This window comes from Aulostomus chinensis, chromosome 21, assembly GCF_037954235.1.
Source record: "Aulostomus chinensis isolate RoL2024-O1b breed Wild chromosome 21, RoL_Achi_v1.0, whole genome shotgun sequence".
NCBI classification, from domain to species: domain Eukaryota; kingdom Metazoa; phylum Chordata; class Actinopteri; order Syngnathiformes; family Aulostomidae; genus Aulostomus; species Aulostomus chinensis.
Genome location: NC_141340.1, coordinates 2,408,454 through 2,420,922, shown reverse-complemented (window position 1 = coordinate 2,420,922; position 12,469 = coordinate 2,408,454). Strand labels below are relative to the sequence as shown.

The following is a 12,469-nucleotide window of genomic DNA, read 5'->3' as shown; positions in this document are numbered from 1 at the left end:
AATTATGATTATCTCATCATTATTATTATTATTATGACTTTTGAATCCAGTAATTTCTAATTTTATCACATAAATTACACTTTTTCTTTTTCTAGTTACACAATCATAAATTTTTAATGGTAGAATTTTTAATCTAATAATCGACTTTTTGACTTATAATTTCACATTTTTAAATCTCAGATTGTGACTTTTTCTCCAATGATGGGGAAAATATTACTTCTATCTGATCATTTTGACATAATGACCTCGTTATCTCATAATTATTCATCTGTTTATGCTGAAACATGACTGTTTCTCACATAAACGTGATTTATCTCTTAATTTCTACTTTTTATTCCCATCATTTACATTTTTTTCTCTAGCTGTGAGTTCTACCTCCCACCTGTGACTTCTGTCAGGTGGGAGGGTTTTTCCCCCTCCCAGTTCTGTTTCACCAGCAGGAACTGAAATGAAAGTCTGGTGTGCGGGGGCTCACCTGCCCGCGAGATCACCAGACACCCAAACGTGCGCCGGCGTGGACGCGCGGCTCGACGCCGCGGCACACGCCGAGCGAGAGCCCTGACCTTTCAGTAATAAAATGTTCGTAGCGGTTTAATTATCTGGCCTGTGGATGCATAAATCTCAAAAATGAAATATCATTAATTCAATAGCGCCGCTGTAGTCGGGCCTATTTTGGGACGTGTTGAGGTGAGCGCAGGGAGATTTTTGATGTACACCTGAAGTTCATTACCTTGATGTCATATGGCAGGAGGAGCACCTCCTACTAGACAAAGTACACAGTAGTACACAGTAGTACACAGTAGTACACAGTAGTAGGTAGTACAGCCACTGCAGTCTTCCTTGGACTGTACTCCCTCCGTGGTGACGTTGCTGCTACTGGTTGAAGTTCCAGATGTGTGAATGTGTCACACAGATGTTATGGTATGAACATGATAATCGCCTCTGGATCACCGCTTGGTTTGGTCCCATTTTGCTGATATTTGGTAGGAAGCTAGTGGATCACGCGGTGGATCCATGAGCTGTTCGTGGGATCTCGCTCCAACACGAGGGCCGTTTGATCGGTCAGTCACTCCGGCGCCGTGTGACGGCGCTGGATTGTTTCTGGTTGATATCAGTCACTACTGCGTTCTGTGTACTTTGATGATGCTCTCCTCCTATTCTGTCTGGGTGGGGGTGTCGTTGAGGTCTGGTTAGCAGCGATGGAATGTTGTGGTTCTCAGCTGACAGTGACCCTTGTTGAAGGCTCGCCGAGCTCCTCTGGTGTTGAGCCCAGCTCAGAAAAGATTTGTTGGAACAGAGAGGAAAACGAGCTGCTAATTATGTATTTTAGTCCATCTGAAAACTGAACGGGTCACAACCATGCACCTACCGGGCCTGCGGTCGAGTTCAGAGTCTGAAGACGAGGCCAGTTTGTATATATATACATATATATATATGTGTGTGTGTATATATATATATATGTGTGTATGTGTGTGTATACATATATATATATATATATATATATATATATACGTATGTGTATATATATGTGTATATATATACATATATATGTATATATACACACACACATATATGTATATATATATGTATATATATGTGTGTGTATATATGTATATATGTATATATATATATGTTATACATATATACACACACATATATACATATATACGTATATATATACATATATATGTATATATATACATATATACACACATATATATGTATATATATACGTATATATGTATATATATGTGTGTATATATATATATATATATACATATATATGTGTATGTGTGTGTGTGTGTGTGTGTGTACACATCTTACTTCCTCAGCAGTGTTCCATGGCAGCCCCAGTCACATTTCTTGTTCAAACATCCCTGCATGGCGCGTGATGATTATCGTGGTTTCAAGCTTTGTTTTCATGTCCTTTTATTCGCTGGACTTCTAGATTAAAATGCTTTTAGGAAGAATAAACCAAACGCCGGCCACATACTGAGTCCTGCTGCTGCGCCTCTTTCATCTTGGGTGTGGATTTATTTTTTCCTTCTAAAAAAAATAAATAAATCGATGAAATGGAAACAATGAAGTGAGTAAAATGAATTAAGAAGTAGACAAACGACGGACATTTTTGCGGCGGATTATTAAACCTGACTGCTCCGGCGCCTCCTCTGCAACCCTGATCATGTTTGGAGTTTACAGGACGGAGCAGACTAACGTTGCACTGTGGCGCTTTAAGTAGGTGGCGCTAGAGAACACACGCTGGCCACTTATGGTGTCATTTAACCCGCCTTACTTCCTGTAGCCACTAGGTGGTGCTTTGACTTAAATTCAACTTGTAGATGTCTTGGGTGAAGCTCTGACCACATGGAGCCCAGTTACCAGTTTCCTGTTCAGTGGTGGAACATCAAACATGGCTGCCTCGTCATGGTAACGCTGTTTGATGAAACCCCAAAGTAACAGAGTTTGCTGTCACCACCAGATGGCGCTTTGAATTGGTTACACCCTTCCAGCAGGTTTGGTAAGAATGGGCCCTGTAGTTGTTGTACAACCCTGCACCAACAGTGTATCGCCTCTTGATCATGATAATTATCATTTATAATAAATCCCCCCCCCCCCAAAGCTGACGCGCTTCTGTTGCTCGCTCTGTCCACAGGCGTCATCAAGACCGCGCTGCCCGGCATGGACCGAGAAGTCAAGGAGAACTACCAGGTTGTGATCCAGGCTAAAGACATGGCCGGACAGATGGGCGGACTCTCGGGGACCACCACGGTCAGCATCACCCTCTCCGACGTGAACGACAACCCGCCACGCTTCACCAAGAGTGAGTCTCCTCGGCTCCTGATCGCCAGCGCGAGGCGATGCCAGGCGGGCAGGCGGCTTCCATCTGGTGTCAGTTTCAAAATGACTTTGGATTATTGAAGGGATCTCTGAGTTCTGTGTGACAAAGGCGGGCCTCGTAAAGGCAGCAAATAATTAAATACAGAGCCGTGTGACAGAGCGAGGGTCCGGCAGGGTGCATCAGATCAGCGCTGTAATCCCCATTAAATGAAGAGCGCACATTGGCAGGGTTTATCTCCGCTCCTCTCGTCTGTCTGCTGCTGTTAAGTCTTCCACTCCATAAAACCAGACTTCTCCCTCTAGTTCTGAGGGTCCTCGCTGCCTTTTTGCCTGCTTTTGTTTGCCCTCTAACTCCTTCATCATCAGTTCCTCCCTTCTTCTCCCCCTCTCACCCGTCACTCCCTCACGCATCTGGCGAATGCGCCCAAATCAGATTGAGATTACTGGCGTGTTTCCTCTCGGTAAAGAGCCGGTGGAACAAGTGACCACCGCTGCCCCCCGCCCTTCCCCGTATTTACCACCGCTCTCCCACGCTGAGGGGGGAGGGCAATGCTGTCATCGCTTTGATAATGAATTAGGAGCGAGAGGAGGGAGGGATATGGCCAGTGATGGAGGGAGGGGGGAGGGCAGAGGTGACAGAGGAGGGGAAAGATGTGATGGTGGGGAGACAGCTGGTGATGGTGGGAGGGAGAGAGGGTGGCAGCCAGTGATGGAGGGATGGATGGATATGGTCAGTGATGGAGGGAGGAAAGGATGTGGACAGACAGTGATGGAGGGATGGAGGGAGACAGGCAGTGATGGAGGAAGGGAAGGAGACAGCAAATGATGGAGGGATTGAGACAGCCAGTGACAGAGGGAGGGATGAGGACAGCCAGTGATGGAGGGAGGGACACAGCCAGTGACAGAGGAAGGGATGAGGACAGCCAGTGATGGAGGGAGGGAGACAGCCAGTGACAGGAAGGGATGAGGACAGCCAGTGATGGAGGGAGGGAGACAGCCAGTGATGGAGGGAGACCGAGGAAGAGGACTGGAGGAGCGGGACAGGGGAAGAGATATTGTAATGGGACACCCAGAGGAGGAAGAGTGTCAGGAAGCGATATCATTGTTGTCTGGCGGAGTGATGCCTCCTCTCCTGGCCGATGCTAAGTACCTGCTAGCCTGGGGAAGCCCTGCTCGCCGGGTGTGTGTGCGTATTTATGGAGGCGAGTGTCAGCGTCACCGAGACTTGCCGACTCAGGCGTTGCCAAAACACTGTCAGCATGTTTTATTAGTGTGTCAGTGCTGTTTGTCTCCTCAGGCTGTGTGTATATCACGACCACTCCCTCCTGCTGTCCAGCTATTTATTTAAAGGCGATGGAGGCAGCCGAGGCCGCCGCCGCCAACGCCGCCGCCGTGGACAGGCAGCCATCAATTTATCAAACCTGGAATTCATTTCAAAAGGAAGCAGCAGCAGTTAATTTATGTGGAGCAAATTGGCCCTGAATTTATCCTTGTCGGTGCTGCTTGTATCAACTATTTGGAAATGTTCATGTTACAGATGATCATGGAGTGTTACAGCATTAAATTGTCCTTTTCTCTCTCTCTCTCTCTCTCTCCCTCACACACACACACACACACACACACACACACACACACACACACACGTGCGCTGGTGTTCTCTGATTGGCTCTGACTCACCCTCTCCCTGACCTGCTCTCTTGTATTCTCGCTCTCTGACTCACCCGCTTCACAAAGAGGGTCATAATAAGTCCTCCGCCTGTGGAGGGGGTGGTAATGTTTCGATTTTAATCAGTGCTTCATCTCGTCGGTTAATTTTGTGTTGCATTTTATGCCTGCGTATTCATAAAAAATGTTAAGACGATGAAGGCTTTACCTTACCTGTACGGTTGCGTGGCAGCACAACCAAGGACGTGACCTCGGTTGTCAAGGCTGTGCTCTCACACTCTCGGTTGCCCTCCTCAGCTTTTCCCTTTTCCTTCTACACAGCATCTTACAATCTCGCTGCGATGGACCGCCTCGTCCACTCCTTCCCTTGCCTTGTCCCCTCACCTCGTCCACTCCTTTCCTCGCCTCGTCCACTCCTTCCCTCGCCTCGTCCCCTCACCTCGTCCACTCCTTTCCTCACCTCGTCCACTCCTTCCCTCGCCTCGTCCCCTCACCTCGTCCACTCCTTCCCTCGCCTTGTCATCTCTCCATCAGATCTCACCCGTTCTCTCGCTCTCTCTGCAGCGCTCTATGAGTTCAAGGTGCCCGAGTCCTCTGAGGTGGGGTCGGTGTTGGGAGTCATCCACGCCATGGACGCTGACATCGGTATGAACGCAGAGATGGACTACAAGATCATCGGGAGCGACGGGCCCGGAATGTTTGACATCACCACCAATAAGAGCTCTCAGGAGGGCGTCATCGTGCTGAGGAAGGTCAGGGAGTCTCTTTGATTGTCTTTTAGAATCCCATTATTTTCTCAGATGGACTCAAACACGGTTTGGCAGTTGGGATGAGAGGAGCTTCTTCTTCCACTGTCACGTTAACAGTAGTCTACAAAACCTCCTGAGAGATGTGTGCACCTCGAGGATCAAACCAATGACTTCCTGGTTAGTGGAAAAAAAAAACAGAAGTGCACCCAGAAGTGAGCACTGCAGGCGCCGCTCTTGTGGTGTCAGCAAAGATCTTCTGTCTGAAACCACAAGAGCGCTGCCACAGCTACTGGACCGCAGGATGGCTGCATGGATGCGATATTCAGCGCCCTGCTCCCGGCCACGTCATCTACAAACAACCAAAAATCTTGTAGGATTTTTTTCGTCCTATTTAACTTTTAACCGTTTTTCCCTGGGTTTTGCTTGTCAGGCTGCACTAACCCTGTGAGGAGTACTTTTTTTTTGGTGAGGAAATGTTAGCTCAAGCTGCTACAACTCCCACTGCACGCACTCACACACGCGCGATCTGTCCTCTGTTTACGTCCTGGTGCGTCATGTTTGACTCATCGAGCGCGGTCAATGCTAAAAGGAAAAAGGGCTGTCAGAAGGCTCAGGAGTCAGGTGATCCGAGGGCTGTTCCCAATTAAGAGAAATGTCACCGATATGATCTGCAGTTTTTCCAATCGCAGGAAGAATATTAGCAATATAAGTTAAAGGCTAATTGAGAATAAAAGCCTCATTTTAGATTGAACTCTGATGCCTACACACCACATTTTCATAGATCCTCACAAAAGTCACACCATAATTATCTCAACTGGATTTTCAATAAAAATGAGAGTAAAATGGGAAAAACGAACATTATGACATTCACAGTGTCAGCTAGCTCCAGTGGCGTTAGCACGTTAGCGGACGAGTTTGTGGTAAAAATGAAAGAGAGTCCGGCGATACGGTGGAGGTGAGCAGCTCTCCTGAGCTCCAGGTGTGTGTGTTGATACTTGAGTCCTACGGTGTTCGGTGTCTGAGTCAAGGTCATGTGACCCAGGAGGAGCTGCCCATTGAAGCTGTTTTAGTCAGGTTTTAGAAGGTTTCAGCCTCACAAATCAACACGTTGGTGTTCAGTTGTTACAATTATCTCGCTGAACAAAACCTGTAAAGCCTGAAACAAAGCTCACGTCTCCAGTGTGCCGGTCTCATCAGCGTTTGTTCATCACAGAGCTGATTTTCTACCGTAATCCGAAATCCCTCCTAAAAATCCCATTGGCTTCTGGTGGGGGAACCACGGAGATGCTAACAGACGTACATCATCCCTTCAGTGCGCTGTGGTCGTCGACTTGTTGCACGGAAGCAGGAAACACCACCTGCAACCTCAGTCGATGGAGCCGAGAGCGAAGCCCTCTCATGTCCACACGCTCTGACAAGCAGAAGACGGACAGCGGCGTTATTAGAGCTCAGCTTACATTTGCCCATCCTCCCTGTACACGTGTTTTTAGTGAGATCCATTCTCCCCCTCAGCTGAGACCAGATCAGACATATCGATGCTGGGTGCGGATCAGCTGTGGGCTCCGACCCGTTTCACACGCGCTCCACAGAACCTGCCAGTTGTCTTAGCAAGCGGCCTCCCTGCAGCCTCCCATCGATCGCTTCTATCATGCCATCATTAAGTGGAAGATGACATAATTGCCTTTTGTAGCCAAGGCAGGATGTTGTGTGTGTGTGTGTGTGTGTGTGTGTGTGTGTGTGTGTGTGTGTGTGTGTGTGTGTGTGTGTGTAGGAAGTGAACACGCCCTAATTCTGAACCTCCTAATTAAGTGGGCTTGTCGGGTGGGAGTGCTTCCCTTCAAAGCAGCGCGTTCGTCCTGCTGACAAATTCCTCCTGGCTTTACGGGGAAAATGCTCAAATCAGTGACTCAGGCTATTTTATTTTTTTCGTGACTCCAGAAAACTTGAATTGTTTCTAGCCATCGTTGTTCCACATGTTCAGTAGTCAGCTGCTCCTGCTGCACAGTCACGATTGTTCACCACAACACAAACATTTCTATCAGTAGAGTGAAGCAGGAATGAATCCTCAAGCCTGGAAATATGGGAGCATTGTGTGACATCCACTTCTGTCCACTCCCGTCAATAAGTTTGTTAAATTAAGTTTAAACAGGCAACATATTGTTAGCATTTTGTCATAAAACATAAAATACATCAGTAAATACTACAAAAACAAGGTGGTTGCTAATAAAGGTAAAGCAGAGAAAGCATAGCTAGCTGTGGTATAGTTTGTTAGCCATTAGCAAACGTTAGCTTTTTACTGCCAGTGATCGCATCTGCACTCCAAGGTTCTGTTCAATTAAAAGCTTCTCACTTGTGAAGCCTTGAGGCTTGAGGTCATCACAGACCTCATTTTGAACAATAATCCTGAATACAATATAAAATTTGACTTTTGTTCGAGGGAACCAATGCTAATGCTAACTTGTGATGCTAACGGATTAGCGGTGGGCTGTTGGTCTCAGTCACTTTCTGGATGGGTTTGAGGAGAGAACCTGCTCGCAATTGTAGGAAGGTAGCGTCGGGAGGAGAGTTCTTAGTGGTAAGAGCAAATATAAATTTCATGCTTTTTGCCTTGTAGGGGTCTTTCTTTATCAGTTTTGTAGATTTTAAAAGACATTTCTTTGGTTTATTCTCTCACAGTTGCAGTCGCTATGTTTTGATTTTAACGAGGGGAAATTATAGCAATGGTATTTCAATTACTCTGCAATAATAACATCAATATCAGCAGGCAAAGGTGTAAAAACAGCATTTCTCAAATGTTTGTGCTGCTGAAATCAATAAATACTCTAAGATATCAGCGTGAATGGTTCCCGGCTAAATGCCACATCAGTCACATTATGCCACGCGTGGCGGCAGCTGCAGGACAGGAAGGACTTTGCGTGTCCAGGTCTGATCTTTGCAGCGTCCCACGTGTCCATCAACAGTCTTGTTAGTGTCCTTGAATGGGAGTCTGAGCCGCTTCACGCCTGCTCATTAGACGCCGCTGCGGAGGAGATTGTCAGTTTAATGAATAAAATCCCAATCTGACCTGAAATTAAATGTGGCAGGATGCTCTGGATGGAGATTAGTTCTCACAGAGTCAACAGCAGAACATGTTGGTGCATACAAATTAATGTTTAAAGTCAAATTTTGCTACAATTATGGATATGGAGGCGAAAAGAGTCAGGCTGAAAGCAGCAGGGCCGCGTCCTCACACGTCTCGCCGGTTTGTCTTCCAGCCTCTGGACTTTGAGAGGAAGCGGCAGTACAGTTTACGTGTTCAGGTGGAGAACGTCCACGTCAACCCCCGCTTCTTCTCCATGGGACCCTTCAGGGATGAGGCATCCATCAGGATCACGGTGGAGGACGTGGACGAGCCGCCCGAGTTTGAACACAGCAGCTACATCATGGAGGTCAAAGAGGACGCCGCCAGGAACACGGTCATCGGGTCGGTCAGCGCCTTGGACCCCGATAGCAGACACAGTCCTGTGAGGTAGGAGGCCGACTCACGCCGCCAAGATCGTGTTCTTGTGTGAGTTTGATTGAACTACAACTACGTCATCAATGCTTTTTGCTTCTGTGACGTGTTTCTGCCACCGTGACCTTTGACCCCGTAATCTTTTCATTTCATCCCAGTGGGAGGTTCGGCTCAAACGCTGGTGGGCTGTTAAAAACACACATGTACATCTACATATCCATGTGTCTACAGATATAAAAATGAAATCAATGAAATGAATTGAATGGTGATGTATTGTGTTCTCATGTGCTTATTTTGTTAATGTGGTATTAGTGAATTAAGTACAGAGGGATTTTGATTTTAATGTTTTTATTTATTTATGTAACAATTTCAAATAAAGAGAGTTGCCCAACTTCAGCTGTGATGGGGGTGACAAACAAATTAAGAATTCATCAACTGAAACAAACAATGATCTCATTTAACACCTGAAAGGTGGATGTCTCTCTGACGGGATCGCCCGCTCACTCTCCCAGACAGCACCTGTCAGATGTTCCAAGGCTTCCTCTGCTCCGTGTTCTGGGTTGCTGCGTTTCTCCCCGTGTGGCGTTCAGGTTCTTATTTATCGTCGCAGCAGAACGTTTGATGGCTTCCTGATGTCAGAGAACTCTGGACTCCCCCGAGGGCCAAAGACCAACACGTCAACACAAAGCTCAGGGCAGAGCGTCTGAAGCTCGTGGTGTTTTTGTCTGCTTTTACACAGCAAGCGTTGAACGGTCGCTTTATGAAGTCAAAGAACAGCGACATTTAAAACAGTACGACACAGCAATAACAATACTAATACCATATCAAGCTCGTCAAAGAATTCAGTGACACCTCACATGAATTAGAAACAATTAAATCAAATATTACTGCAGTATTATGAGTAATATCCCAGCGGTGACACGCTGACAGCTGCTCTCAATGAGTAGGTTTGGAGTCAACACATCACCATCATGATTAGGATTCAAGCTTGGCTAAAGGCCGTTGATGATATTAATATTAACATTTATATGAGGTTCTGAAGGTAGAACCATGACGAGTACATCCTGAGGTACTAGTACCAAACACCACCAGGTACCAACGGACAGGACAGAGGTACATTTGGACAAGTTGGAGAGGAGGAATCCAGCTAGCATTGTTCTCAGCAGCAGCAGCAGCATTAGTAGCAGTAGCAGTAGCAGTAGTAGCAGTAGCAGTAGCAGTAGTAGTAGTAGTAGCAGTGGCAGTAGTAGTAGTAGTAGTAGTAGTGAGGTGTCAGACCTCGACTGTGTCTCAAAGACTTTCTCATTTTTATGGTGCACTGAGGGACTTGGCTCTCAAGGTTGAAGTTCTAGAACTTTATTGCAGGTGTCAAATATGATATCATTCTCTTTTATCGCCCATCATCAGTGAGCGAGCTACCCGGTGGCATTTAGAGCTGCGCCGAGAAGGGGGGGGGGGGTGTGAAGCCTGGGGGGCTGCTGGGCATGAGGGAGCCACTCAGACGCTTAGCTTTATTAGCTCTCACCGCTCACACAGTCGCATTTTAACATGCTCACACACACGCTCACACACACACACACGCTCACACACACACACACACACACACACACACACACTTGGCCAGCCGCGGTGAAGCTGAGGAACAGCAGCGTAACAGTTTCATATCAGATGTCACTCAATGTCGCCCGACGGCGTTAAGATGGAAGTTCTGTGTTTTTCACTCGGTCAGAGAAGTTTTAGTTGGTGGTTTGGTCCCCGTCAGGCTCCCCGCTGAGGGAGGTGCAGCGCCACAGACCTGGACCCCCCCAGGTGGACTGGGTAGTACGTTTTAGTTCACCAGCAATAAACTGATCAGTGAACCGTCATCTTGATCAATGCTGCTGGCAGATTGGAGTCTAGTGGAAGGTTCCTTCTGTCAGCCCCGATCAGACGTCCCTGGATCAACGAACAGAAGCCCAGGCCGGTACTTGGCTGAGTACCAGAGGTACACACACACACACGCAGTAGAAGAACCGCAGCCCCAGGTTCTGTCTCTACAGGAGAACCGGCCCCGGTGATGAACGTGCAGGTTTTTTTTCCCCTGCTTTGGTACCGAACGTTGCCACAACGCAGCTGAAGTGAGTTCTGCTGGACTCAGAGGCCAAGCTTGACCAGGGATGGTTTTGTTGTTCTGTTTTTGTTTTGTTTTTTTGTTTTGTTTTTTGAAAAATGTAGGTTTTAGTTCAAGAATGATGTCAATAATTAGAATAATAATTGGGAGTTTTGTTATTTCATTGATTCCTGTGTTTATCTGAGCAGGTGAGTCCCACTGAGCCCTGCTCAGCCAACAGGCACATGTGACCTTCACATCTCAGCCCGACTTGACCCATGAATCAGATACTCACGGAACGTCTTCACAAAGTCCAGCAGAGTCTGGAGTAGAGGAAATAGTTCCGGGCTGTATGACATCACTGCGAGCGTCCTCGTCCTGCCAGGGTGGTGCATCCGGCTGCTGAGAGCAGCACTTTGGATGGCCGGTCAGGACGAGGCGTTCCGTTATCTCTCTGCCATTAATCAGGCGAAGGGTGAGGCCCAGCCAGCTGAATTATTGGGAATATTAGAAAAGCAATTAGTGGAGCCCTCGGTCGGTGCTCGTTTAAGGAGGTTAGAGTTACTGTGGGATCAGTGAGGTGGCGGCAGCGGAGAGAAAGCTGGTTGGTGCTGGAAAAGCAGCAGGGAGGATGGGGGGGTTGGAGCTGGGGGGGAGGCATCAGTGCGGCGGTGCATTGCAAGCACCAGTTCATGGTCCGTGTCCCCCCCCCCCGGGGGTCTCCTTCCTCTCGCACCGGCCCTCCTGATACCTGCTACTCCATTAATCACACTGATGTATCGCAATAGTCGGGGAAGCAGAGAAAAACAACACCACTGGATAACCTGCTGACTTCAGTGTGTGTGTGTGTGTGTGTGTGTGTGTGTGTGTGTGTGTGTGTGTGACATTTGCTTCAGAAATGTTCAGATCATCACAGAATTTGTGCTCACAATCATCTTCGGTGTCACATAATTTCATTTTTCTGTCCTTCTCCAGGTTTTTGAAGAGGAAGTGAAATCTAAAAACTTGCCGTGATAAAACAGAACAATTTCATAAACCTTGAAGGAACACATCAACTTTTTAGGGAAATATGCTTGATGTCCATCGTCCCCTGATCCAGATGAGAGGATAGAACCCCTCCATTAGGGAGCTGAGACCCAGGCTAGTTAGCTTAGCACAATGACTGGTAGTGGCTGGGAAGTGTTAGCATAGCTCAGTCTCTGCCTGCATTAATATCAGGAGGGTTGTGTGTAGCCTTGGTGATGAATACCAGTTTAAAATGAGGAGACATTGTCGTGGTAGAATCAGACTCGTAGCCAGAACTACTTTCCTGACTGGGCGCAGTGATTTGACGCAGCACCTCCAAAGCTCCATTGGAACTTGGGTCAACAGAACCAAACGATTGTTGAGGACTAGAAGAGCGACTGCTGCTACTGATGATGATGAGGAGGAGGATTCCTGCTGGACACACCAGCATCCTGGACCTGAGCCAGCTGATGCTAACACTTCCCACCCACTACCAGCCATTGGGCTAAGCTACCTAGCCTAGACCTGCACTAGCTGATTCTAACACTTCCCACCCACTACCAGTCATTGGGCTAAGCTAACTAGCCCGGACCTGCGCTAGCTGATTCTAACACTTCCCACCCACTACCA

General features: G+C 47.3%; 1 protein-coding gene across 3 annotated transcripts in view; it reads left to right on the top strand.

The window, feature by feature from the left end:
* LOC147241350 (cadherin-6-like) overlaps nucleotides 1–12,469 on the top strand; it is a 61,709-nt gene that overhangs the window by 40,577 nt on the left and 8,663 nt on the right. For all 3 annotated transcript variants that reach the window (XM_086190744.1, XM_086190742.1, XM_086190743.1), the window contains exons 5-7: nucleotides 2,654–2,821; nucleotides 5,068–5,255; nucleotides 8,507–8,760. In XM_086190744.1, the coding sequence (XP_086046870.1) occupies nucleotides 2,654–2,821; nucleotides 5,068–5,255; nucleotides 8,507–8,760 (610 nt within the window). The remainder of the gene's footprint in view (nucleotides 1–2,653; nucleotides 2,822–5,067; nucleotides 5,256–8,506; nucleotides 8,761–12,469) is intronic.